At 36.2% G+C, this 27,811-nt stretch overlaps 1 protein-coding gene across 1 annotated transcript in view; it reads left to right on the forward strand.

Moving 5' to 3' along the window:
* Positions 1 to 27,811, forward strand: part of LOC148950711 (uncharacterized) — a 178,475-nt gene that overhangs the window by 19,396 nt on the left and 131,268 nt on the right. Inside the window, exons 3-5 of the mRNA XM_089091926.1 lie at positions 5,563 to 6,033; positions 9,689 to 9,831; positions 20,635 to 20,845. Coding sequence (XP_088948052.1) covers positions 5,563 to 6,033; positions 9,689 to 9,831; positions 20,635 to 20,845 — 825 coding nt within the window. The remainder of the gene's footprint in view (positions 1 to 5,562; positions 6,034 to 9,688; positions 9,832 to 20,634; positions 20,846 to 27,811) is intronic.

Consider the following 27,811-nt stretch of genomic DNA (forward strand, 5'->3'; position numbering starts at 1 on the left):
GTTAATAATGACAAATAATGTTAGCGCGAAGTAAAAGAATAAGTAATTTTTATATGATTTGTAGCCTACAGCTATCATGTCCAGGCATTAGATGGGCTGATATAGAAATGAGACTGCAATAAGTATTATATTTGGAACATGGATGGTCACATGGTTGGTGAAAGGGTTTGGGGTCAATCGGTGACTATATGGTAATTATGAGGCTACCAAAAGAAAGGAAAGCATAGTAGAAACAAACAATGAAAAAAAAAATGTATGTTCCGAGGGGTATTTTCCGGAGGGGTCGGGTATTTTCCGAAGGTATTTGTCGCGGGGAGTATTTTCAGCGGGGGAGCATTTTCTGCGGGGAATATTTTTTGTGAGAGGTGGGGGGGGGGAGTATTTTCCGTTTTTTCCGTAGGAGGATTTTTTTTGGGGGGGGGGGGGTGTAAACACCTAAGACCTTAGAATCAGTATGAAAAACCAATAATGTGTCAATTGTCGTCAAAATTCCATTTTTAATTTTAGTTTGAATTTACTTGTTTAATTTAGTTCTTGTTTGTTTTAAGTTTTAATGTTACCCCATACTCATAGGTTGAATTTTTTCTGTTTAATTTACTTATCTAGAAACCGCAAACAATATATTTTTTTTTTTTTTTTTTTTACAATTTTGAATTTTTTGCCGCAATATCAGCAATAAGAGTTCTCAGCTATGGGTCCCAATCCCGGGTTCTGGCTCTAAAACCTATTTTGTAAAAGGCTTGATTTTCTACGCGGACTACCTGAGCCTGAAAACGAAGCTAAAACTAATATTGGCTCCCAAATTTTCGCAACGAAATTCCATTTTGTTTTTTTCCCCGAAAAACCCCGAATTTTTAATACTTGTTCCCGAATTTTAATATTCGAGAGTGGAAGCCCTGATTGTAGGTCCACTTTTTGATAAACTGGATGAATACAGTGCCTTTTGATTTAGTTTAAGATCTTCTTTTTTGCTTTTTACCTTATAAGTATATGTTTTGGTCACCAAAGAACCTTTAGAACCGCAAAGTAACCACTGTGTAGGCTAACTTAAGAGTATTATTAAAAAAAGACAGTTTCTTATTTTTTCCACCTTTGTCAAAAGTATAAATTTATATATAAGATAACAGAGGGGAGTAAGAAAATCAGGACATGAATATCTTGGGACACATATACTTTTAACGGAAATCTTGACAGCAAGAATCAACAAAGATTTAAAACAATTATTAAAATGAGAAACAAAATAGGGTACAAAAAAGTTTTTGTGCCTCATGGTCAGCATTTGGGGACACAAGTAGGTTGGGTATTTATGCATCAAACATAATGTGTTTTGATTTAGTTCAACACTGCTTTGACATTCACAAAATGTTTGCCTTAATAAACTTAGGTTTAGTAGCAGTAGTAGTAGTACCAATATCAATATTAGTAGCACTTGTAGTAGATTTAGTAGTAGTAGGCTTAGCAGTAGTATTTGTAGTAGTATTAGTAGTTATTGCAGAAGAAGAATTAATAGTAGGATGCAAATATTGCCTTTTGTTTAGTTCAATATCCCCTACAACCAGGAGGTCCCCGATGCTCATTTCATGGGGGAAGGGGTGATATTAGTAAATTTTGGCGATTTACAACCTTATTTATGCTGATTTTTCTGCAAAAATTAAGAAGTTTACTAAATTTCAGCCAATTATGCAAAACTTAGTCCGAAATCTTCGCCTACGGTGAAAATTTTACCGAATGTCAAAAAAGTTGGGGGGGGGGCACCCCCCTCCCATCGGGACGCCCCTGCCTATAACAAGTCCTGTAAGTTTCAATAGCACACACAGAGCCATTCCTAAGATATTGCTGATACGTCCTTTTGACAACCTGCAGGCAGATGACTTGTCGTGATCCAATTCAAATCTTCCTCTCAATATCGCATGAAAATTTCACCTTCATCCCCTTAGCCATAGTTGTCATAGTAGTCACAGTAGTAATAATAGTAGTAGTAGGGGTATTAGTACACTAGTTGTAGGACTAGTAGTTGTTTTAATATTAGCACTAGTACTAGTAGCAGCAGTAGTATTATATTAATATATTGCCTTTTGGTCAGTTGATCATCCTCCTCATTGAACCGCTTGAAGTTTTAACTCAGTACAATTAGCCTTTGCTATGATTATGTCGATATGCCCATTTGACAACCTGTAGGCTCATAGTCCGTTTTAATCTAGTTCAACTTACCCCTCAACACTTCTTAAAATTTTCCTCTTAATACTCTTAGCGTTAGTAGTAGGGGTCGTAGTATTAACACTAGTGTGTACACATTGGCTTTTGGTCAATTGATCTTCCCGTTTAAGCATTTGTTAAAAGTTCAAACTTAATTCCCTAATCCGTTTCTGCGATATGCCCTTTTGACAGTCAGCATGCACGTAGTGTGTTTTGATCTAGGTTAGATTTCCCCTCAATATTCTCTCAAATTTTCACCTTCATACCATTAGCCTTAATAGTACTAGCATCATTGTAGTAGTGGTAGTAGGAGGAGCAGTAGTAGCTGTAGTAGTGTTTAGCTAGTAGTAGCAGTAGTTATAGTAGTAGTAGCAGCAATAATAATAGTAGTAGTACGTACTTGTAGCCTTTTGGTCAGTTGAACATCCCCGTCATCCCCTGGAAGTTTTAGCTTAATGTGGTTAGCCGTTCCAAAGATATTCCTGATACACCCGTTTGACAATCTGTATGCAATTGTGTGTTTTGATTTAGTTCAACTTTTCCTTCGACATTTTCTCAAATTGTCACTTGAATATCCTCAGCCTTGATAGTACTTGCTAAAGAGGCAGTATTTGTAGTGTTAATAGTTTTAGTAGTAGTAATAGTGGTTATATTGCCTTTTTGGTCAATTAATCATCTCTCTCATCAATTCCTGAAAGTTCCAAATTAATACACTCTGTCATTCATGAGTTACGGCCTTCTAAGTACCCATATATAATAACGTGTATTGATTTAGTTCAACACTCCCCTCAGTATTTTCTGAAAGGCTCACCTGAATGCCCTTCGTCTTTTTGGATACTAAAGATCAAACAAACCCATCTTTCTCAAAAACAAATACTATATGTAAACAATGGGAGAATTGCATAACTTACAGCCCATTCCCCAAGGACTGTGGGGGCACAGAGACATAGTTACTGCATCTCTCAACTATTCTGAACAAAATGGCTAGCTCAAAATTTTATATAGGATTTGTTTCGGGAATTGACGGGTGTGGGTATGGGCTGGTTGCCCTTCAATCACTATTGACTCTTAAAAAGAGGACAAGAACCTTCAATTTCCAATCGAATCAGCTCCTCCCAAAGTTTATACAGCAACTCCTTCTATGCGAAGTGCCTTGGTGAAACAAACAAAACAAACTTTGTGCTCGCTTCACTCTTTACTTGGGCAGTGCTATTGCGCTGCCTATGACTTTATCACACTTAGCACATTCTAAAAATGTTCTGCCCATCTTTCTTAAACTGTTTACTTATCACTAAGTGTGGCCCCGTTCCTATATTTAACTAGGACAAACCCAGATTTACTATTCTTTCTCAATTTATTATCTTGCCTCGAGCATATTCTACTATAATGCCGTCTCGCTGCTTCTTCTAGATCTTAGACAGTTGTATCTGTGGCCCCCACTTCCCACCTTCTTAATTTGCATTTTAATTTTTCTCCACTTACTTTACATTCCTCTTGTTTTCACACGATCTATCACTCAAGTAATTCTTGTACAAGCCCCCCCCCTCTTAAACATAAAGCATTTTCAATAGTATTCCTAGCTGCGTCTCGAACTTTCTTCCCTAAGACCATTAGCGACATCACAAAGTATTTTCCTAAAATTATTCCATACATCTTCTGCGTTGATAAATTTTGAACTCTCCAATTTATTATTCAACTTTTCCTTGAAATTTCCTCTCAAATTCTAACCCTGGAGTCTACCAACGTCATACCTTCCCAGAAGGTAGTTCCCTAAATTGCAAGTTTAAATTAAGCATAGACACTACCAGATGGTGATATTGGCTTTTAACATCAATAACAGCCTTTTTACATACCCTAGTATCTTGTAACGATCCTTCCAGTATTTGGTTTACAATAGCACAATCAGTAAGGTTATCTGTCATACAATTATGTGAATATCATGTTAACTTATGGATCATTTTGTGACCGAATACTGTATTAACTATTAGCAGATTGTTATACCTACATCGTTGCAGCAGTCTGTAACCATTATTATTCTCTTTTCCTATACCAAATTTACCTAGGTTAGGATACCATCTGTCCTTATTTCTACCGACCTGGGCATTAATATTTCCTTATAAAATATCACATTTCTACCTGGGACCCTGTATATTTGTTCCAGTAACTGGAAGTGAAATTGATTTGAATCACTACTTTCTCCATCTGTTGGTTCTACAGGGGCTAATACTACTATGACTGATCCCTGCACCTTTTAGTCATAAAATAAGCGACTAGCATTCTATTATTACTACCTTCCCAACCTAAACAAGATTTAGCAGCTTCCTTATTCACCATGAGCCCTACTCCCTGCTTATACATCTCCTGAGAAAATAAATTCTATATCACCTAATTTCATGTTTCCTACCCATGAGATATGAGCTTCTGAAACTCCTAATAAGTCTAGGTCGAAACGTTTGAATCCGTCAGTCAAAATTTTTATATCATTGTTGAATTTGAAAGCTGTTACCACTGAATGTAAATTTATAACAGTAAAATCAAACTCAGCATTTTTTGGCTACTGTATTATCGGCGCGTACAAACAGCTCCTCTCATTTGATCTGCCATCAGTGGTCCAGTGTATATTACCCTAGAACACGTGTTTTGGCAGAATCTTTCTCAAAATGCCTTTGAAAGCAACTCGAGAGTTTGAAACCTACTGGTAATTTCTAAAAACATCTAATAATAACGTTACACTACTAATTCCCGATTTTTATATATGTATTGGAATAAATTAATTTAAAATTGGATTCTTTAAAATTTAGTGTTACAAAGGTGAAGCCAAGTTTCGCGTTCAAGAGAAATCTGACTTGTCTAACCGTGAAAAAATCTAATATGTCTTATGTTTCTACGTTCTCGGGAGCACTTGCATCTCGGTCCGGCTTTGTCTAATGGTTGAGATATGGAATGATTGTACTGTCTAAATGTATACACAGTGGCTGTTACATTCTAAGTTCCAATTTTCGTACTCTTAAAAAATCATCGAAATTATTATGGGCTCAGGAAAAGTCATGGTCCCAGAACCAGTGCAGGACGGGGACTAACACATCGACTAGCATTCTATCATTAATACTTTCCCAAACTAATCAAGACTTAGCAGCATCCTTATTCATCTTGAGCCCTACTCTCTTCCTATACCTCCCCCCTGAGTAAATAAATTCTATATAACATAATTTCATGTCTTCTACCCCTGAGATATGAGCTCCTGAAACTCCTAATAAGTCCAGTTCAAAGCGTCTGAATCCATCAGTCAAAATATAGGAATTTAATTTTCATTAATTTTTTTAGCTGTCAGTATTTATCAAGTTAAATAGCTGTTTTTTTTTCTAGGCTACCGATGATGACTTTTTATTAACAAGTCAAGCAATATCGAAAAAAATTTTTCCTTCTCATTTTCGAGAAGAATCGCATGACACGTGGCTTCATCCCTCCATTAAAACTCTATTGGCTCCAGTCAACAATACAAACATGTTGCCGGCAGATATAATGGTCTGTTCAGTTGATAATCATAGCCCTTCTGTGTCTTGTGAAGCTGATGATCTCATTGCTGATATTGTTTGCAACATTCATCGTCGTACTAGTACTTTATCATCAGCGCATCATGGAGGTACGGAGCTCGTAGAAACATCTGTAGCGTCAAAGTGGCCAACTTCACGATCTTCCTGCAATTCGTTTGAGGGGTTTAAGTGGGTTACTACTCAAGAAAATAGTCTAAATAAATACAATATGGATCAATGTCAATCTGTTCATGCGAAAGTAGATACTGCTAGCAATGGGAGAGAAGTCTGGATCCTGAACAAGGTAGGATGAAATATTTTGTTCCGTTCATTCGTAATTGTTTATTTCAATACCTATTGTAGCAGTAAAAAATGAACACTAAATTATGCTACTTGTACAATCACAAGAGAAAAAGCGTCATTTTTAAAATACGCCAACAAAATATGGCACGAAGGAGTTTAAAAAACTGTTCGTACGGGACTTGCGGATTTGTAGTTTATTTTGATGCCTAGTAATTCTGGTGATCTTTACAGATGGCGGAAAAATAGATACAGTGCTTCTCGTTTGCTAATAACGTTTTCCCAAATTTCATTATTGAATCATGTCTTCGAGCGAATAATGCGGGTAAGTTCCTCAGAGCACTTTCGTCGCTGCTGCAGTGGGTCCGAATATTATTTTAATAATACTTTTTCGAACATCTTCTAGTTCTCATGACACGTAAGCAGCGTTTTTTTGTTTGGGTTCCCCTAAATGGGACAAATACTCGAGGATATGCCTGGTGTAGGTTGTATAAGCCAGCAGTAGTTCCGAGTAACCCAACCTGCGAATACTTGTTAAACTATGGATTGAATAGTGACCTTTGCCTATAATTTGTCTACATGTAGCTTAAATGAGCAATCATCTGTAAATGTTACACCTAGGATTGTTGCTGAGGAAACAGTTGGAACCAGATATTTGCGCTTTACTGAAAAACAAAAAACCAATGACCATGGATTGCCAGTTTAATTTGCAAATACAGATATTTATTCCGTAAACTTTTAATAATTTATATTTTTAAAATAAAAAAAGTGAAAACAGTTAAATCGTATTTTGTTTTCAGTAAAGCGCAAATTAGCCTATGTTCTGGTCTTGAGATGGCATGGGGTCTATCTACCCTACTATTGCTAATTTTTGCTTGTTTTGAGTTTGACCCGGGTATTTATTGTAATTTCTATTCGTTTCGAGTTTTGTTTATTTGTCATGGTGATTTGTGGTAGTTTTACGCTTGGAAGATTATTTGACTTTATTTCTGCTCATTTTGGTTTAATGGAGCTCTTTACTTTTCAATGAAAAACTCTTTTTGTGGAAGGAGTTTTTAAAATTAATTTCCATTCGTTTTTTATTGACATAAGTCTTTTTCATTAAAAAAAAAAAAATATCTTTTAGTATTTTTCCTATAAGAATCCATAGTTTGGCTTGCTATTTGTATGTTGTAGAAAATTTTTCAACAATTTTTAATCCGGACATGTTGAAGAATAATTTTTACAGCAATGAAAATAGACATAAGACATAACAGTCTGACAGATATAAACTAATAAAATGAAATGAAATGTAACTTCATGATCACTTGAATCTATAAATGAATTTGTAACTTCACCATAACTGGACCTGTAACATCATGAGAATGCCCCCACTCTTCCATGGTTGCAGCATTAACTGCAACTTAGTAATGAACGGAGTTCAGCCCATAGTAACAGAAAATTTATAAACGTATTTTCCAAAAAATTGTTAAGTTGGGAAGAATTGCTAATTGAAGCTGATTCAGGGATGGTAACTACGATTTTGATCGATCTGAACAATAAAAGTAAATTGCAAAAACTACCCTAGAATTTTGAATTTTTCCCCACAGCTTTAATCTCCAACTGACTATATATCTTGGGCTCTAAGATAAGTATTAGTCAAGGTTGAAGATAAAGCGTGAAAGTTGAAGAAGGAGCAGCAGCCTTCTCATATGTAGGATAATTTATATCTTCTTTTTTTTTAGTTTTATCTGAATACTAAAATAAAAGGACTTCGTCTGCCATCTACAAATTGAATGAAGACATCAAAACATGTAACAAAGTGTGAAAGTCTTAATTAAGACAGTGAACCAAGTAAAATTGTTTACTCCAGCTATTTTGGTTTCAAATCTAAAGCCCTTATAAAAGGAGAAAAAAAAGTAGAGTAAAAGAACTAAAAGATGCGTGAACAAATTTACATTTGTTTATTTAAATAGCTATGGCAGCACTAAAAATGTACGTTAAATTACGCTACTTTTACAATCACAAGAGAAAGAGAAAAAAAAAGTTACTTCTTAAATACACTTATATAATATGACACGAAGGAATGTACAAATATGTCAGTACGGCACTTACCGGGCTGTAGTTTATTGTGATGCCTAGTAATCCTGCTGACCTGTACAGATGGAAGAAAAATAGATCCGGTGCTTCACGTTTGCTAATAGTCTTTCCCCAAATTTCATTAATAAATCATGTCTTCGAGCGAAGTTACTACAGTTGGTCCGATTATTATTTTAATAACATTTTTTTTATCCTCTTCTAGTTCTGATGACACGTAAGTAGTGTTTTTGTTTAAGGACCCCCGAATGAGACACCAATACTCGAGGATAGGTCTGATGTAGGTTGTATATGCCAGGAGTAGTTGGCAATCTAAGAAGCCCAACCTGCGCATACTTGTTAAACTCCGGATTGAGTAGTGACCTTTGCCTATATTATTGTCTATATGTAGCTCAAACGAGCTAATTATCTGTAAATTTTACACCTAGGATGTTGCCGAGGAAACAGTTGAAATTGTGCAAACCTGGGATTTTAATGTCCCGCTTGAGTGGATTGAATCTTAAGATTTTCGATTTCTGTTCATTCACTTGTTGGTCATTTGTTTTACACTAGGCGATGGAGTCCATGATTAGGTGTGGGTCAAACTAATGCTTTGCTCTGATCACTGAGACCCGTTATCTTCGGCAAACAAAGTATAAACTGATTGTTATCTCCCCTGTTGAAATTCTCTAAATAATAGTTGCATTTGATTTATAGCCCCCATCTCTTTCAGTTTTAAATGTGATAAGGTGTTTGATAAGGCCGAATGCTTTTATGTAGTCCGTCAAAAGTAAATCAACAATACTATTAAAAGTGTCCAGCAACCTGACGATTAAGTGGTACATTCGCATTGATATACTGCCATAGTACTGCTTCATATACAACCATATTTGTACGGGTCTGTCGAACGGTGTACAAGAATTTATTCCCAGGAATGGGGTAATTCATGAAAAAAAAACAACAGGAAAATGATTTGAGAAAGGAAATCATCGTAAGATTTCTAGGAATCTTGATATCTGCCTTAACAACAGTGACGCGCTCTTAGTGTCTACACTTATATTTTTTGAGACAAAAAAGTGTGAAAATGCTCCAAAATTAGCTCTAAATTTGACCCAACAATCAAAATCTATGAACATGAATAAAAATCAAATCTTGAGTGATATTCTCAAAAGCTGATCTAGCCTGAAGTCAAAGTAGTCAGGCATTCTTTTTTTTTTGAAGAGTTCTTTCCTCAAACCGTAGAAAAAGAACGTAAAACAACTATTATCAGAGTAAAAAAAGAAACTTCTCAAACAAAAAAATCTCTGAAGTTGGTATGTTAAAGACAAAGTTTCTAGAAGATCCAAAGTCGCTAATTGTAATTTGACCCTCACAGAATTGGTTTTTTTTTGTCTACTAGCTAATCGAATTTGCCAATCCAGATAAAGATTTCAATACGATAGTTTTGAAAGCTGCCAAACCAAGGAGTTTCATGATGGAATTTGACTTATTAACTAGTTGACGTTTTTAAAGTTTTTCTATCTAACACAGGGAAAACTTCTTTTTAATTCTTCCTTTCGCTTTCTGCTTTCGTTCAATTAATTTCATAAACCATATTCTGTTAGGAGGGTGACAATCAAGAAAGTTGTTTGGATAAGTTTTGCAACATGGCTACATGTCTAACAAGTCATGGGAGTTCAACATTGCACTCAAATAATGCACCAAGAAATGCCCAGGACAAGGGACATGAATTGGAAATCATGAATGGGTACGATTTTTTCTCTTTAAGCTTGTTATTTTCCTTTTAGTGCAATAAGTCTACTGTGTTTATATTATATGTCAGAAAAAAGGATGGATCCAGGATTTGGGGAAGGACGGAGGGGGCGTTCTGTCTAGATTATGTGGCTGAATGAGGATTTAATAATGTTATTCTAACTGTGTTTATATTCGATGTCAGAGAATAGGATGGATCCAGGAATTGGAGAAGGATGTAAAGGGCTTCTGCCTAGATTATATAGCTGAATGCGGATTTGATAAGTTTTAGGGTACTTGTCTATTATGTAAAGCACACTCGAGAATTTCGATCGCGAATGACGAGAATATGAGGCAACAATCTGGTAAAGCAATTTCTGTATACCAGACAATTTGTTTTGGCTTGGTTGGAAAATAAATTGTAGCTATATTTTATTTAAGTATTTAGTTGGTATTTTGGTTTGGTTAAGTTAGAATAGCTTTTTCTATGTTACATATTTAATATATATGCTATCCTTTACCCCCCTCCCTAATAGCCCAAATTTGTTTCTAAGCTATTATATTTTCATCATGATTTTGTTTTATTTCATTAGCATTAACCAAACTTCACTTCTCGAGTGTGTTTTACATAATAGACAAGTACCACTTTTAGTTTTTTATGACAAGGGCCCAGCCGATATAGATTTTTGGGTCCGTAACCGATACTCAATATAATTACTGACTCTAAAAAAAAAAAAAAAAACATTACCTAAAGTTTAAACCTGCATTCTCTGCCTATATTCACACTCACATGTTTCTCTCTGGTCTATTACTTACCGCAGCCTCAATAATTCACTGTAGATTTTAAATAATAGAAAAAAGATTTTTTATAGAAACAGAGAACATTGAAACACCACCTGAGCATCAATCTAACATTATTTTTTTTTTCTTGTAAACTTTGAATTCCACAAATGTTTGTAAAGTATAATTTAAGAACGATAAAAAAAATTAGCCATATACAGTAGATTTAAAAAACAGTAACAACCACGCTATTGGTGATTGATTTTTACTGCTGTCACCCAGACTTCATAAAACAAACACGGTTATTTTTTTTATATTAATTAAAAAAACATTCCAAAAAAGAAGCTGTTTAAAGAAAAGTAAAGGCCATATTAAACTTAAGATCAGAAGAAATAGAAATCTACAATAACTAACAATCAAAATGAACAGAAATTACAATTGAAGAATAAATAAAACAACAATGGAATTGAAATTAAATAAACAATCATAGCAAAAAACATGCAACATGTACTAATATAAAAAAATAAATAAATCTTAAAACGAGTAAAGCTTAAATTGAATATGCAAATTACGCTTAAAACGAACAAACTATTTTGCTATTGAAGTATAAATGAAACCCATAACAAATAAAAATTAAATAAACAATCAATGCAAATAAACGTACAATAGATACTAATATAAATGAATAAATAAATCTTAAAACGAGTGAAGCTTAAATTGAATATGCAAATCAAGCTTGAAACAAATAAAAATCACTACAAACAAGAGTTTGGGTTTTGCCTCCTTCTCTCACCGTAAAAGTCTAAAACCTTAAAGTCGTTAAAAAGTTTTTTTTTTTATTAATTTTTGTTCGTTTTTGATTGCCAGAGCTTCAAGTTTTTCAAAATTCCCTATTTCAAAATATTTTATTATTCCAAAATAATTTAACAGTCTGCGCAAGAACTAATAAAATTAAACTGATTATTTGATATAATCATATTAATTGCTGAAAGCTCACCAGCTCAAGATTTTGTTTCACTCAGGGCCGGATTGAAAGTTTTGACACTTCAATGCCCAAGCGTTTTTGTCGCTCTATTTTTGCAAGATTTTCGGGGAAATCTTCAAGACTTCGGGAATAATGAAAGCGACAGGGCCTAGTGGCCTAGTTGGTAAATTCTGGTCTGTTTTCAACGAAATTTTTATTTTATTTTCAATTTTGTAATAAGCACAAAAGAAGACATGTGCAATATAATTCGTTCTAGTAAAGTGCTAAGATAATCTGTAAAGAGCTAATAAAATTAAACTGAATTATTATGATTTTTGGAATAAAATATCGTTAATAAGTTTTTTTGGATGGGTTGGAAGGCGGGCCGTGGAGGGAGGACCAGGGGTCATCTCCCATGATTCTCGGAATAAAATATTTTTAAGAAGTGTTTATTTTTTTGGAAGGGGGGCATAGAGGGAGGGCCAAAGGTCAGCTTCCATGATTTATGATTGAATTTTTTTTTCGTGGGAGAGAGGGGTATCGGTCCATGGAGGACCAGGGGTCAGCTCCCATAAGTTTTTGAATAAAATGTTGTTAATAAGTGTTTTTTATGAGGGGCGGGAGGGTCGGGCCATGGGGGGCCAGGGGTGAGTTGCCATAATTTTTGAGTAAACTATCATTAACAAGCTTTTTGTTTAATTTTTTGTTTTGGGGGGGGGGGGATGGTTCGGGCCATGCGGAGAAAGCCAGGGGTTTGCTCCTTTAAGTCTTGAAATAAAACATTATTTTTAATTTTTTGAGTTGGGGTGGGGCTTGGGCTTATCTGATCTTTGAACTATTTTCAAAATCCTCGCATAAGAACCTTTTTTGCCCCAGGGCATAACATACAGCACTTGCCACCGGGCTCTGGGTGGTTTTACTGAAACTGGAGTTTTTTATCTGATATTTGGCCTTATTTTAACAAAATAGCTATCTCAAAAATTTGATCAGATGGATTTGGGATAAAGAGGGGAGGAGGCTAATTGCCCTCTGGTACATTTTTACTCTTAAAAAATTGAACTTTCAATTTCCAACTGAATGAACCCACTCCGAAATTTATACAATCATTTCTTCCATAAAAACCTTGTATGGCCTCCGGGGCATAATTTACAACACTTATCCCCAGTTTCTCGGGGGTTTTGTAAACCCCGGAGTTTTTATAAGGCCTATATGATTTTTGGTCTATTTTTAAAAAAATGAAAATCTCAAAAATTTTATTGGACACAGTGGGTGAAAAGAAGGTTGGTGTGGGGGGGGGGGGGGGCTAGTTGCCATCATATTGCTTTTGACTCTCAAAAAGGGAATTAGAACTTTCAATTTCTAGTCATTTGAGGCCCCTCCGAAGCTTACCTCTTTCATAAAAACCTTATTTACCCTCGGGCATAAGTTACAACCTCGGGTTCTGGGGGAGGGGGCTTATGTTGACCTCGAAGTTTTTGTTATCTGATCGTTGGACTTTTTGAAAGATAATGGCTATCTCAAAATTTTGATTTATTCTGTTCTGGGAAAAGAGAGTGTGTGTTAAGGGGGGCGGGGTTAGATGTTCCCTGTTCACTTCCGACTCTTAAAAAGGGAACTAGAAATTTAAGTTTCTAATCAAATGACGGCCACTGAAGTTTATATACGACCACCCCTTGCCCCCAGTGCATAACTTACAATACATGCCCCTAGGCTCTGGGGGGCTGTGTCGACCCCCGAGCTTTGTTATTTGATCTTTAATCAAATAACAGCCCCTCGATCACTTTTTACTCTCAAAAGGGGCACTAGAAATTCCGATTTAGAATCAAATGAGCCCAATCCAAATTTTATACAACCATCCCTTCCATAAAAAAGGTATATGCCCCCTGGGCGTAAATTACAACACTTGCTCCCAGGTTCTGGGGGGCTATGTTATCCCTGGAGTTTTCGTTATATGGTATTTAGTTTATTTTGAACAAAATGGCTTTATAAAAAATTCGATCGGACACATTTGGATAAAAGAGGGTCCCTTTTGACTCATAAAAAGGTAATTAGAACTTTTAATTTCTAATCATTTGAGTCCTCTCCGGACTCAACTGGTTATACGACCAATTATTCCATAAAAACCTATTATGCCTCCAGGGCATAAGTTACAACCCTTCGTTGGGCTCGGAGGGGGGAAGGTATGTTGACTCCAAAGTTTTGTTATCTGATCGTTGGACTATTTCAAACATATTTTATAAAAAATACAAAAATGTTTTTACTTTTATAACTTTAATAAATCAAATAATATTAACATTTCGATTACTAAATATCAGTATATGTATATTAAACTGACAATGCACATTCATTTGTATTTTTTTCAGTAAAGTGCAAATTATGTTCTACCCTTGGGAAGGCATAGGGGTTTTGAGCCCTACTCATGTTAATTTCTGCTCGTTTTGAGTTTCATTTGTTTATCCATGCTGATTTGTGGTAGTTTCACGCTTGGTAGATTATTTAAATTTTATTTTTCATCATTTTTGGTTTAATGGAGTTCTTAATTTGTCTTTGAAAAACTTATTTTGCGGAAAAAGCTTTTTTTAATTAATTTGTGTTAGTTTGATATTGACACAGTCTTTCCAAGGAAAAAGAGAATAATTCTTTAAATCTTTTCGTTTTGTTAAGACTTTATAGTTTGGCCTGCTATTTGTATGCTGGAGAAATTTTTTTAGCAATTTTTAACAACATACACTTTTTTAACAATCTGGACACAAATAGTACTGTTTAACGTAGTTTCATACCTCCTCTAGTTGACCTGAAATAGAAAACTTGATACCATTCGAAAAAAAAAATCTGTTTACTTTCTTTGATAGCTTAGATACACTTACGCTATTTTGATTTGGTTAAATTTTAAGTGCAGAAGTAGCCCCGAAAGTTGAATATAATACCCTCAGTCGTTCTTGGGATACTGCTAAAATGCCTTATAGGGAATTAGCATTAACACAGTTCGTTTTGGTTTAATCTTAAGGTAACATTTAGTTTTTAAACATAATGGGCAAATGGGAGGGGGGTTCTGGGAGAGGGACTAGTTGCCCTCCAATCACTTTCGACTGTTAAAAAGGGCATTAGCCCTTTCTAATTTCAATCGAATGAGTCCTTTTCGAAGTTCCTAAGACAACTCCTTCGATACGAAGTGCCCTGGCCAAGACAAAAAAATAAAAAAATACAATAATAATACATTGTACCCACATCGATCTTTACTATAAAAAGGTCAAGCCTTCCAATCACTTTCAACTATTAAAAAGGGCACTAGCCCTTTCAATTTCCAATCGAATGAGCCCTTTTTGAGTTTCTACGACAACGCTTTCTATAAACATCTTATATACCCCCAGGGCATAAATTACAACCCTTGCCCTGAGGGCTGTGAGGTGTGGATCTCAAAATTTTGATTGGATGTGTTTGGGAAAATGGTGGGCGTGAGAGGGGCGTTAGTTGCTCTCCAATCACATTCAACTATTAAAAAAGGCACTAGCCCTCTCAATTTCCAATCGTATGAACCCTTTTGAAGTTTCTACGACAACGCTTTCAATAAAAGCCTTATATGCCCCCAGGGCATAACTTACAACCCTTGCCCTGAGGCCTGGGGGGGGGGATGTCATCCTCAAAGACCTAATTTCCAGAACTTTCAACTACGTTGAAGAAAATTGCTATCTCAATATTTTGATTGGATGTGTTTGGGGAAATGGTGGGCATGAGAGGCTGGTTGGTTGCCCTTCAATCACTTCTTACTATTAAAAAGGGCACTACCCATTTGAATTTTCGATCAAATGAGCCCTTTTTGAAGTTTCTACGACAACACTTTCTATAAAAACCTTATATGCCCCAGGGCATAACTTACAACCCTTGACCTGAGGGCTGTGAGGGGTTGTCATCCTCAAAGACATAATTTCCGGACCTTTCAACTACGTTGAACAAAATGGCTATCTCAAAATTTTGATTGGATGTGTTTGGGGAAATGGTGGGTGTGAGATGGGAGCTACTTGCCAGACAATCACTTTTGACCATTAGAAGGGCACTAGCCGTTTTAATTTACAATCGAATGATTCCCTTTTTACGTTTCTACGACAACGGTTTCTATAAAAAAAGCTTATATGCCCCCCGGGCATAACTTCCAACCCTTGCCCGGAAGGCTGAGGGGGGGGGGAGTGTAATCCTCAAAAACATAATTTCCAGACTTTTTAACTACATCAAACAAAATGGCTATCTCTAACTTTTGATTGGATGTGTTTGTGGAAAAGGTGGGTTTGAGAGGGATGTTATTTATCCTCCAATCACTTTCGACTATTAAAAAGGGCACAAGCAATTCTAATTTTCAATCGAATGAGCCTTTTTTGGAGTTTTTACAACATCACTATCTATAAAAACCTTATATCCCACCAGGGCATAACTTACAACCCTTACTCCGAGGGCCCTGAGAGGGTTATCATCCTCAAAGACCTAATTTCTAAATCTTTTGACTACGTTGAACAAAATGGCTATCTAAACACTTTGATTGAATGTGTTCGAGTAAAAGGTGGGTGTGAGAGGGGGGTTAATTGCCCTCTAATCACTTTCGACTGTTGAAAGGGGCACCAGCCCTATTAATATTCAATTGACTGAGCACTTTTTCAAGTTTCTACGACAAAGCTTTCAATAAAATCCTTATAACCCCCAGGGCATAACTTACAACCCTTACCCTGAGGGTTTTGGGGGGAGTATCATCTTCTTAGATATAATTTCCGGAGCTTTCAACTACTTTGAACAAAATGGCTATCTCAAAATTTGATTGGATGTGTTTGGATGAATGGTGGACGTGGAAGGGGTGTTAGTTGCCTTCCAATCACTTTCAACTGTTAACAAGAGCACAATTCATTGCAATCTTCAATCGAATAAGCTATTTTTGAAGTTTCTACGACAACGCTTTCTTTAAAAACCTTATATGCCCACAGGGCATAACTTACAACCCTTGCCCTGAGGGCTGTGTTGTCATCTTCAAAGACCTAATTTCCAGAACTTTCAAGTTTGATTGGATCTCAAAATTTTGATTGGATGTGTTTGGATGAATTGTGGGCGTGGAAGAGTTGTTAGTTGCCTTCCAATCACTTTCGACTATTAAAAAGGGCACTAGTCATGACAATTTCCAATCGAATGAGCCCTTTTTAAAGTTTCTACTACAACGCTTTCTTTAAAAACCTTATATGCCTACAGGGCATAACTTACAACCCTTGCCCTGAGGGCTGTGTTGTCATTCTCAAAGACCTAATTTCCAGAACTTTCAACTTTGAACAAAATGGCTATCTCAAAATTTTAATTCGATGTGTTTGGGGGTAAGGTGGGCGTGAGAGGGGGTCAATTTCCCTTCAATCACTTTCGACTATTAAAAAGGGCACTAGCCCTTTGAATTTCCAATCAAATGAGCCTTTTTTGAAGTTTCTATGGCAACGCTTTCTATAAAAACCTTATATGCCGCTAGGGCAATAATTACAACCCTTGCCCTGAGGGCTGTGGGGGAGTGTCCTCAAAAACATAATTTCTATCTGGAAATCAACTACGCTGAACAAAATAGCTCTCTCAAAGTTTTGATTGGATGTGTTTGGGGAAATGGTGGGCGTGGAAAGGGTGTTAGTTGCATTCAAATCACTTTCGACTATTAGAAGGGGCACAAGCCACTCCAATTTCCAATCGAATGAGCCTTTTTCGAAGTTTCTACGACAACTCCTTCGATACGAAATGCCCTGGTCTAACACCAAGAAACCAAAAAATAATAATACATTGTGCCAACATCGTTCTTTACTTAGGCTGCGCTATTGCGCTGCCTATGATATACATGACATGCACTCTACATTTAAGATTTGTACAATATATATGGAAACCTATCTTTTTGACAACCAGTACAATCTTTGGAAATTACCTGGCCCATTGAAACAAAAATTTAAACAAAGACTGATGATACTCGATGACTTTTAAACAATATTTCGATGACACTGTCGGTCATCATCGTCAGTAGAATTACTAACATATTCAAATTAAAATAAACTGTATTTATACTAAACAAAATAATCACTTCAGGATCAAAGCAAGTTACCGGTCCATTGACTTAAAAAGTTCACTAATTGTTCTTGAGTTTTGTAAGACTGCGTTGAATAAAGGTGGTACAATTTTCTTCAAAATTGCAGGTCAACGCAGCATTACAGAATTCAAGAAAAGTTAGTGAACTTTCCAAGTCAATGAACCGGTAACCTGCTTTGACCCTGAAGTGATTATTTTGTTTAGTATAATTAAGTTTGTTTTAATTTTGATATGTTAGTAACTCTACTGATGATGATGACCTATTGTGTCATCGAAATATTTAGAGTCTTTGTTTAAATTTTTGTTTCACTGTATAATAAAAGGACCTATCCCTATTTGGAACTCTTATTGATTTGGTGGATGGTCTTTGCCCCACTCGAAAATATTCCTCCGGAAAATATTCTCTTTCCCCCGGAAAATACCCCCCTCCCCTTGTAGTCAATACCCCCTCGGAAAATACACCCCTGCGCGGAAAATACCCCCCGTTGAAAATCCTCATTCGGAAAATATCCACCTCCCCCGCGGCTGGTTGGTCTCCAATCACTTTCGACTTATAAAAAAAGGACTTGAACTCTCGATTTCTCGTTTATTGAGCACCCTCCGCAGTTTCTGTGACCATGAGGTGGAGGTGCGGATGAGGAGGGGGTAGTCCCTCTCCCACACGGAATAAATTCCGCTCATTTTGGGGTTTAATGTTACTCTTAACTTTCATAATAACAGCGTAGACCAGAAATATTCCCAGGAATCACGAGAGAGTAAATATCAATTTCATATTTTTGATTGTTTTTTTTTAAGTTTCTTTTGTTTCTTAAAGTTTCTTTTTTTCCTAGGCATTTCTTAAACGCCTAGAACCTTCTACTACAGATGCCTTTTGAATTTCAAATATTCCGTACACATAGTTTGAATACGTCAAACGTCTTTTTCATGACCATTTATAGACTCGTAGACTCTTTACCATTGTGTTTAAGTAGCGACCTCCCCTTGGAGGGTATTTACTTGGGTACTACCCAATTTTAATATTATTAACGATCTGAAGTTTTGACACTCATGTTTTGAATATTGTCAAACAAAACAATGTACTGTTTAAAACAATGTTTACGATGTAAACACCACCGTCCTTGCGTGTCCTCCTAAAAAAAAAGGAAAAAAAAATTCTTAACCCATCCCTGTCCGTACTGAAAGGAAGTAGGGAATCTTCACGCACTGTCTCAACAAATAAATTTTCTTTTCTTTTTACCATCACATATAAAACTTTGTTTGGTTACGAACTGTAAGTAAGGAGCGACACGACTTAATAGTAACAAAAACTCTAAAAAATGGAATTTCGAAACCAAAAGATGCATCAAAACAATCAGATTTTTATGCTGATTTCAAATATATAAGTTTCTTCAAGTTTAATTTTACCCATCAAAAGTTACGAGACTGAGAAAATTTTCTTTATTTCGAAAAAAGGGGGAAACAACCCCTAAAAGTCATAGAACTTTAATGAAAATCACACCATCAAATTCAGTGTATCAGAGAACCCTAATTTAGAAGTTTCAAGCTCCTATCTGCAAAAATGTGGAATTTTGTATTTTTTGCCAGAAGAAGGATCACAAATGCGTGTTTATTTTATTTATTTAATTTTTTTCCCCAGGGGTGATCGTATCAAACCAGTGGTCCTAAAATATCGCGGGAGGGCTCATTCGAACAGATATTAAAATTTCTAGTGTCCTTTTTAAGTGACCAAAAAAAATGGAAGGCGTGAAAACAATGGAGGTCCCACGCTCATTTTTTCCCAAAGTCACCTGATCAAAATTTTGAGATAGTTATTTTATTCAGCATGGTCGAAAAATACAATAGCTATGTCTTTGAGGATGACTTGATCCCCCACAGTCCCCGGGGATGGTCTACAAGCTATGAACCTTGCCCAATGTTTACATATAGTATTGGTAATTGGGAAGTATACAAAAGTTTCCAGGGGGATTTTTTCTGGTAGTTGGGTGGGGGGTGGGGGGTTACGTGGGAGAATCTTTTCACGGAGGAAGTGTTCATGGGGGAAGGGACATTGCTATGAAGGGGGTGCCGGATTTCCTAGCATTATTTTAAAAATACGATCAGGAATTAAATAATAAAAAAAAAAAATTTTCAACTGAAAGTAAGGAGAACATCAAAATTTAAAACGAACAGAAATTATTACGTATATGATTTGGTTCGCCCCCTAGTCATTACCTCGAAATTTACGCTAAAGTTATTTTTGTACTTTCATCAGAGCTATTTATTCTAATTAACGACCTTTGTGATTAAGGGGTCATTCTTAAAGAGTTTGAACAAAATTTGAACTTTAGCGTAAAGAGTAAGGTATTGACTAGGGGGCGAATCCCCTAATATACGTAATACAACTATACGAATATAGAAGTTCGTTGCGTAAGTTAATTCGTAAGTTACGTCAGAACAAAATTTCGAGAAAGCCATTTAGCCAAAAAAAAGTGAAATTAACATGCAAATTTTGTTTTAATTATTCTTGTACGGTGAGCCAAAATCAAAGCTGCATTAATTCAACAACGTTCAGAAATTAAATATAAAAAACATGTTTTTTTTAACTGAAAGTAAGGAGCGACATTAAAACTTAAAACGAACAGAAATTATTCCGTATATGAAAGCGGCTGTCCCCTCCTCAACGCCTCGCTGTTTACGCTAAAGTTTGACTCTGTCTCACAATTTTATTTTTAAAAACAATAAAAAACTTTAGCGTACAGAGCGAGGCGGTGAGGAGGGGACAGCCCCTTTCATCTACGGAACAATTTCTGTTCGTTTTAAGTTTTAATTTCGCTCCTTACTTTCAGTTGAAAAAAGCTTGTTTTTTAAAATTTAATTTCATATAAAACGTCATATTATCTTACATAAGCTAAACATTGACAATCGTTAGGTGGTTTTGTCTGTGTGCCCATAGTTCTTAAGTCCGTTTCGTCTTCTGATTTTTTTTTTTCATGTCTATTTTATTTACAGGTGTGATTTCACTGCAACCGGAAATCTGCGAGGGAACATAAGCCAGCCGAATCTAAGGATTATTTTAGATGCATTAGAGAGAAAGTTTGAAGCTGTTAGTAGAAGGATTGAAGCAGGATTTGCCAAATTCGTCTACTCGGATTCACCACCAGAATGGTTTTTGAAATACATGGAAGCAGTGAGTCAGCAATCTATCCTTTTCTCTATTCTCGCTTAAGTCATTAGCTTTTGTGATTATTTTAAAGAATTATTTTTAAAGATATACATTTATAAATTTATTTATTTTAATTATTTAAAAAGATTTATAAATCATAAAATGATTTATTTTACAAAATAATAGGATACCATATTTTTTTTGGCTGGAAAATTTCACAGCCAGACAGTTTGAGAATACGTCAGTTATGGGTAATTGGCTATACCACGAAGGTTTAATCCAGGGCTGCCAATCTTTGCTATATTTTTATTTAGAAAATTTGTCCAGTAAGGATTGGACTCATGTTGTTGTTCTGAGGAATACGAAATTTTTCTTGGATATAGAGAGTACTACATTACAATTTCATGTTGAAACAAAAGATTAAATATTAACCAGGACTAGCTACAACGTGCTGCTATAGCTGTAGTCTATTAAATAGCGAACCATGGCCCATACAAACTGAAAATATAAAACGTTGTTTTGTAATAAACTAAAAATATTGAGATTGTTATGGTTATGGCAGTTATGGCTGATTGAGAATTGATAACTATTATTTACATTACTAAATGATAACTAAATGTTAGATTGCTTTACTAGATAACTAAAAGTCCCTGGTGCCACAAATTCGAGGGTTAACAACTGGGCATTTTGAGACACCTTGAGGCATGAGGTACGGAGGCACGCCGGATGCATATTCCAAAGGACACAATATGTAAATATATACAGCTTGCCTCTTATTTAGTATATGTCGAATATTTCAGAATCTTCAGAAGTAATCTTTTTAAACTTGGAAAAAATCATTTACGGCTTTATTTGGCTAGAAAAAGAACCCCCAAGACTAAAAACAACTGATATGTACTTAAAGAAGAAGAACGGAGGACTGCAAGTTGTTGATATCCATGCAAAAACTAGGTAACCCTACGATGGCACCGATGGTGTCACTTTTTCCTATTACACATGCAGCGTTGCCACCAGCTCAAAATAAAATTCCGATTTTTCTTCAAAAAAAAAATCCCGAAATTTCAAAAAAAAATCCCGGAACACGGTTTTTAAGTTATACAACATAGGGCTGCGAGGTGATGACGTAAAAAGAAAGGTGCGAAATTCAAAGTACCGTGAAACGTGGTTTCTAGTTGTAACTAACAACTGATTGCCAATATTCCTAGTATTATTTCGACGTGAAAACGTTCTGGTGGATTAGTACGATCTACGACAAATATTTTAGGCCAAAACGATTCGCCAAAGTTCCGAAAAAACGTGTCTACGCATCCACGTTTCATCGTTATTTGAATTTCCCGCCCAAGAATTGACGTCACGCTTCGCAGCCCAATTCAATATGGCTTGGCCAGCGGTAAAAGTTGCCTTTTATCACGTCTTCCCACATCCCTTCCCTTTTATCATACCTGCTTTTCTGTTTAGTGGCTGTGCCAAGACGCACCCCTGGATCTCGGATTCTTAATTGTACTAAAAAAAAGGAATCTGCAGCTTTGACACGAAAGAATCCGGAAGAAACACAGATCCCTTTTTCACGAATGTACTTAGAATCCAATTTTCATGGTATTAAACCCAGGCCTTTGGGTATTTGAAGAGAAAACTGTAAAGCAACAGTCAGAAAAACTGTTACTACCGAGTTATTAGTAAAAATCGCAAAGTAAAGCAACCAACTAAAAAAAATAACTAGTTTCTCAGATATGTATTGGTACGTTTCAGTAATCATCTCGATAATCACAGCTCAAATGACAACCCTAAGAAACTGGACAAATGAGCTTCAGTAAATCAAACTAAGCTCGGTTAGCACAAGTATAAACACTAAGTCTTCTAATACTAAGTCTTCTACTGAGCATAACAAGTTTCCCGATGGAATTCATCGCTTCCGCTACCCTAGATCTCGGAATGCATTCGAGACTCATAAAATTATATCAAGAACTCAAGCGAATGGGGGATGAGGCGCACACGCACTTGAGCTGGAAGGACCAGCCCCGCCGTGGGTGGCCTCCTTGTCCGTAGGAGACATGGTTCAAGATTCTGTTCAGTTCTCTGCCCTCATGCACGTCGGTATTAAGGTTATTTTTGGTTTTTTGATGATGGATTGGTTGTATTTTGGTTTTTTGTTGATTAAGGTTGGTCGTAAAAAGGGCTAAAAAAAAAGAAAAAAAAGAAAGGAAAAAAGTGCCACCGCAAGAATGGGTTTCTTGTGGACGGAGGACGCCCAGTCAAAGGGAGAGCAAATACTTTTTTTTTTTGTTAAAAAATTTTTAAAGTGTAAGAGTAAGCCTTTTGGAAGACCACCTTTAAAATTCAAATTCGTATTAGTTAAAATTTAAGGATATGAATTTTAAGAAATTGAAGTAAAAATGCCACCGGAAAAGCGTCTCCTAGAGGGGGAAGGACACCCTGGAACGGGGGGAGCGATAGATATTTGGCAAGAAAAAAGTTAAATGGTAGTGTGTCTTCATGTCCACTAATACATTGACTGGTATATAATAATTTTTTTTTTTTTTTTTAAGTTTAGGTGATATGATAATGTATAAAGTTGTAAGATTAATATGTTTTTGTATTAACATATCACCGAGTGGAGAGGAGGAGGGGAGGGAAAAAAATAACAACTACCCCTGAAAAATGTTAAACAAAATTCCTTCTGTTGACACACAGAACATGGCGATGGTGGTGGTTATGGTCTTGAGGTCAGTTTTGGGTTTAGGTGCCATTTTTAACATGATGATTGCGATGCTGACGAGACATCAAAAAAGTGGAACCCTGTCTTCTGGATAAATGAATTCAGCTTTGTGAAGACGTCTGAGTCAAAGCCAACGACAATGTTGGTGTCGATTTCCATAGAAACGGTTTCTGCTGAATGCATGATATACAGGCTGGAGTCACAGTAACCCTGGTCTACCAATGCGGCAATTAATGTGAGATCAGCATTCAGCCGGAACCACTGGCAGCATCGCCATATTCTGCGTGTCAACAGAGTGGCATCTTCGCCCAGACAAGTAGCCAAACTGTATGACCCGCCCAACTAATACTCTCTTTTTCCCCTGCCAACCGGTCTGTAAACGCACCATCCACCGATTCGCAATTCCGATTTCACACTGACCTCTGCATTGGTTTGTGGCGACTCACGTAGTCCTACTCGTCGGCCCTGGACCATCACCCGTTTTAATCGGTCACTACTCAGCTTCTCAGAGCTTTCCCTAAGAAGCCACAACAGCGTGGATTTTTTATTGGTGTTATGGAACGTCAGAAGTCTTGACAAGACAAAACCTAGAATTCTTCATGTTCGTCACAGGCTCACTAACCCAATTTTTCTCAACTTGGTGTTTCACACATTGAGCAATCACTGGCAAATCTTCAAAGATGCCGTCACTTTCCGAGCCGATTCAGTGTCAGTCGCGGAAGCCTTTTCCTACTTATCGGACAGAGTATTTTCCTCTGAGTCATCGTTTGAGTCACTGTCGTGAAGTACAAAAAGACGAACATTCGGTACTGGATGACCGAAAGCAGAAAGAACGTCGTCAGGTATCAAGGCTTTCATTATTCGCTGGCTTTCAATACGAGCTCACACTATCTCGAGCTTGATTTCGTCGTCCCCGGGCAAAGAAAAATCGTAACTGACAGACACAACACCAATGGATCTAACTCGCTTGGCCTTGGGCAAGGACAACTGTTCATTAGAATATTGAGCTTCAAAATCCGTTATACTTTCATATCGACGAATTCGATGTAGAAGTTGGAGGAACGAAAAGTTTATTAAAGTACTGTAAGTGCTGGTTTGAGACCGCATCTTCCTAAAAAAATCTTCACACGCTTGACTATTCATGTCGGAGAGTTTGAAAAGACGTTCGAGCCCAAGCCGTTTGAATCGACGAATGAGAAGCCCTAGGGAATGCATATTTATCTCTAGGCAATGGTAAAGGTTTGTGGTAATAAAATTCTCGTTCAAAGCATAATGTCCACTTTTTAGGACCCAGGATCTAAAATGTCGAACGCAGTAAGCAACACGACCAAGTAAAGATAACCTCTCAAGACGAGAAAGTGTGCAGTCGTAAAAAACGAGGCATACGCTTTCCATAAGCCAAAGATAAAACTGTGTTCCTTCGTGTCCAGGAATACGCTGTTTCAGGTGTACCAGAGGCACGTGCCGCCGTGCCGGAGGCACGAAGGAAGGGACACCTGCGACGGTCAGCTATTAGCCCCTCGCGCTAGGTATAAAATAAAGTATACTGTAAAAAGAGATTTTTGGTAATTTTAAAAAGAGCTTGAAAACTGTCAAAATGTTAAGAGAAAGTCTATGGAAAATTTACCATTGGAATGATTTTGGTTTAAAATATTTAGTTGGGAGGATTCTGGCTCCCCCTCCCCTTTCAAAAAAAGAAGAAAATTGTATTTAGTCTGTGCGTCACTGTTGGGTCACTTTTTTTTTCCCCAACGGTAGTGAACACTAAAAAAAAGTAGTGATTTGCTTAAGAGCTCAAGTCAAAGCTAATGTTTTTGTCTTCTTGGTTTTTGTAACTTGTCTTGTTAAGACAGATTACTAATTACTAGATTACGAAATGTTGTATTGCTATTACCAGATAATTACAAGTTCCTGGTGCCACAAATTTAGGGGGAACAAAAGTGTGCTTCAAAAAATACCGTACTGCAATATACAATTCGATGGTATATCTGGAGATAATAATAATTTTATTCATGATTTTCGACGATTAAGTCTAATAAATAGAATTCTATAATCAAACGAGTGAAAGAATCATTTGTGAAAAATAAATTTCTTTATAGTGGCTCAGTTTAAACAAATAAATTATGGGCAAAGTGTCTTAAATAATTTGAATATGATAGTTGAGGTAGTTCAATGAAACTTTTAGGATTTTCAGGAATACAAATTTGAACTAATTCGTGAAAGTTTTGCTCTATGGCTCTTATTTTTTAATATAGGAGTAAGTTTGTCTATAGGAGTGTATATGAGTAAGTTTGTCTAAAAAATCATTATATAAGTAATGGACAGATACAACGCGTGCGGTGTCCGAAAATTTTTTTTTTGTTAATTATAGACAATACCTGATATATAATTTAAATATCCTCCCCCACCCCATGTTCATCATCCTGATAAAGGAGCTACATCTTGAAGGCAAAAATTATCCTTTTTTGAAAGATCTGGAGTTTGTGATTTTGACGAAAGAGTGTATAGCAAGTTCAGGAACGCAAACTGAAATTGAGCTGCGTTTTTGGGGCACGTTTTCCTGATGCTATACGCTATTTGAATGAATGGCTCTTTGATACCTTAAAGAATGCCCTATCTCGTCCATTACAAGCTTTTTTAGTTTGTCTGGCCAAACTATTCAGAATTGATGATGAGCCGTCTTGACATAACTTGTATAGCTTTGACAAGATATTGGAATAAATGAAGAAAATTAAAAGCTGGCACCTACTTTTCCAGAAATCCTAGAAAAACCAGAAATCCTAGAACAATCGCATGGTGTGTGGCAAATATTATATAGGTAGAACACACCAGAATTTAGAAAAGCGCATACAACAACATAAAAATGATATTGTCAAAGCCTTAAATTCTAATATTTCCACTGTTTCTTCTGATTCTGCATTAGGCAGCCATATTTTTGAAAATCCTACCCACAATATACTTTTTGATGAATCTGCCCTTATTAGCAATGACCTGGGCATAAAGCAGCTAGTCCGAGAATCAATTGAAATCAGACTTAAGATTAATAATAATATTTCCTTAAATAGGGACCTGTGGGAATATACACTAAATGCTCTTTACACAAATTTAATTGAAAATGATCTTACAAAATATTTTAAAAAACCGATAGACAATAACACAGAACCGGTCACAAAAAGACCTTTGAGGTTAGCTGCCAAAAAAGCTGGATTAGCAATAAGAACGTGTTTTTAATTTATTTTTCTTTCACTTCATTGAATCGTCTTGTTTTACCTTACTTTTTATCAGTCCTGGTTGAACTTCGCTGAAGTAATGATGCTTGGACTGTTTTGAAAAAAAAATTTCCACTTTTTTGGTTTTTATTGGTCCCATGTTGTTGTGAGTCTTTTTTCTTATATATATTTTTGTCTTGCTGAGGACGGCCCTTGGACATAGGGCCGAAATATTCATTCAAATTAGCTCCACTGTCTTACAAAAAGATTTCCCTGTTGTTCTTCGTACTTTTGTTGTTTGTGTTCCTAAGATATTGCTGTTACAGCCTTTTGACAACCTAAATAAAGACATCATGTTGTTACTCTGTTCACCTCCCCCCTAACACCTCATTGAAAATTTCACCTTCGTACCCTTAGGCATAGTTGCAATAATAACCAGAGTAGTAGTATTGATAGTAGTAGTAATAGTATTGAATATCGGTAGTACTACTAGCATTAGTAGTATTAACATATTGCCTTTTGATCAGTAGAACATCCCTTTCATCATGTCCTGGAAATTTCAATTTTATGCAATTAGTCATTGCTATGACATTACTGATATGCCCTTTTGATAACCTGCATGTTCATATACTTCTTGAAATTTTCATCTCAATGTTCTTAACCTTACAAGTAGTTGTAATAGAAGTAGTAGTATTAGTAGTAGATGTAGTAGTAGTAGTAGTAGTAAATGAAGCAGTAACAGTAGAGTTAGCAGTAGTGTGCGCATATTACCTCTTGGTGAGATGATCTTCCCCTTTAGGCATTCTCTAAACGTTCTAACTTAATTCCCACAGCAGTTTTTGAGATACGCTATTTTGACAGTCTACATGCACATAGCGTCTTTTGATTTAGTTTAAATTTACCCTCAATACTGTAAATTGAGTAGTGTGGCGGTAGTAGTGGTGGTAATTGTAGCATATTTGTAGCATAGCAATATTGCCTTTTTGATCATCTCCCTTATCATTTCCTCAATTTTTCAAATAATATACTCAGTTATTTCTGTGTTACACCCTGAAAGGCTCACCTGAATGCCCTTTGTCTTCTTGGAAGGTAAAGTTC

This window comes from Artemia sp. Qi Xiang Cuo, chromosome 7, assembly GCF_049724085.1.
Source record: "Artemia sp. Qi Xiang Cuo chromosome 7, ASM4972408v1, whole genome shotgun sequence".
NCBI lineage: Eukaryota > Metazoa > Arthropoda > Branchiopoda > Anostraca > Artemiidae > Artemia > Artemia sp. Qi Xiang Cuo.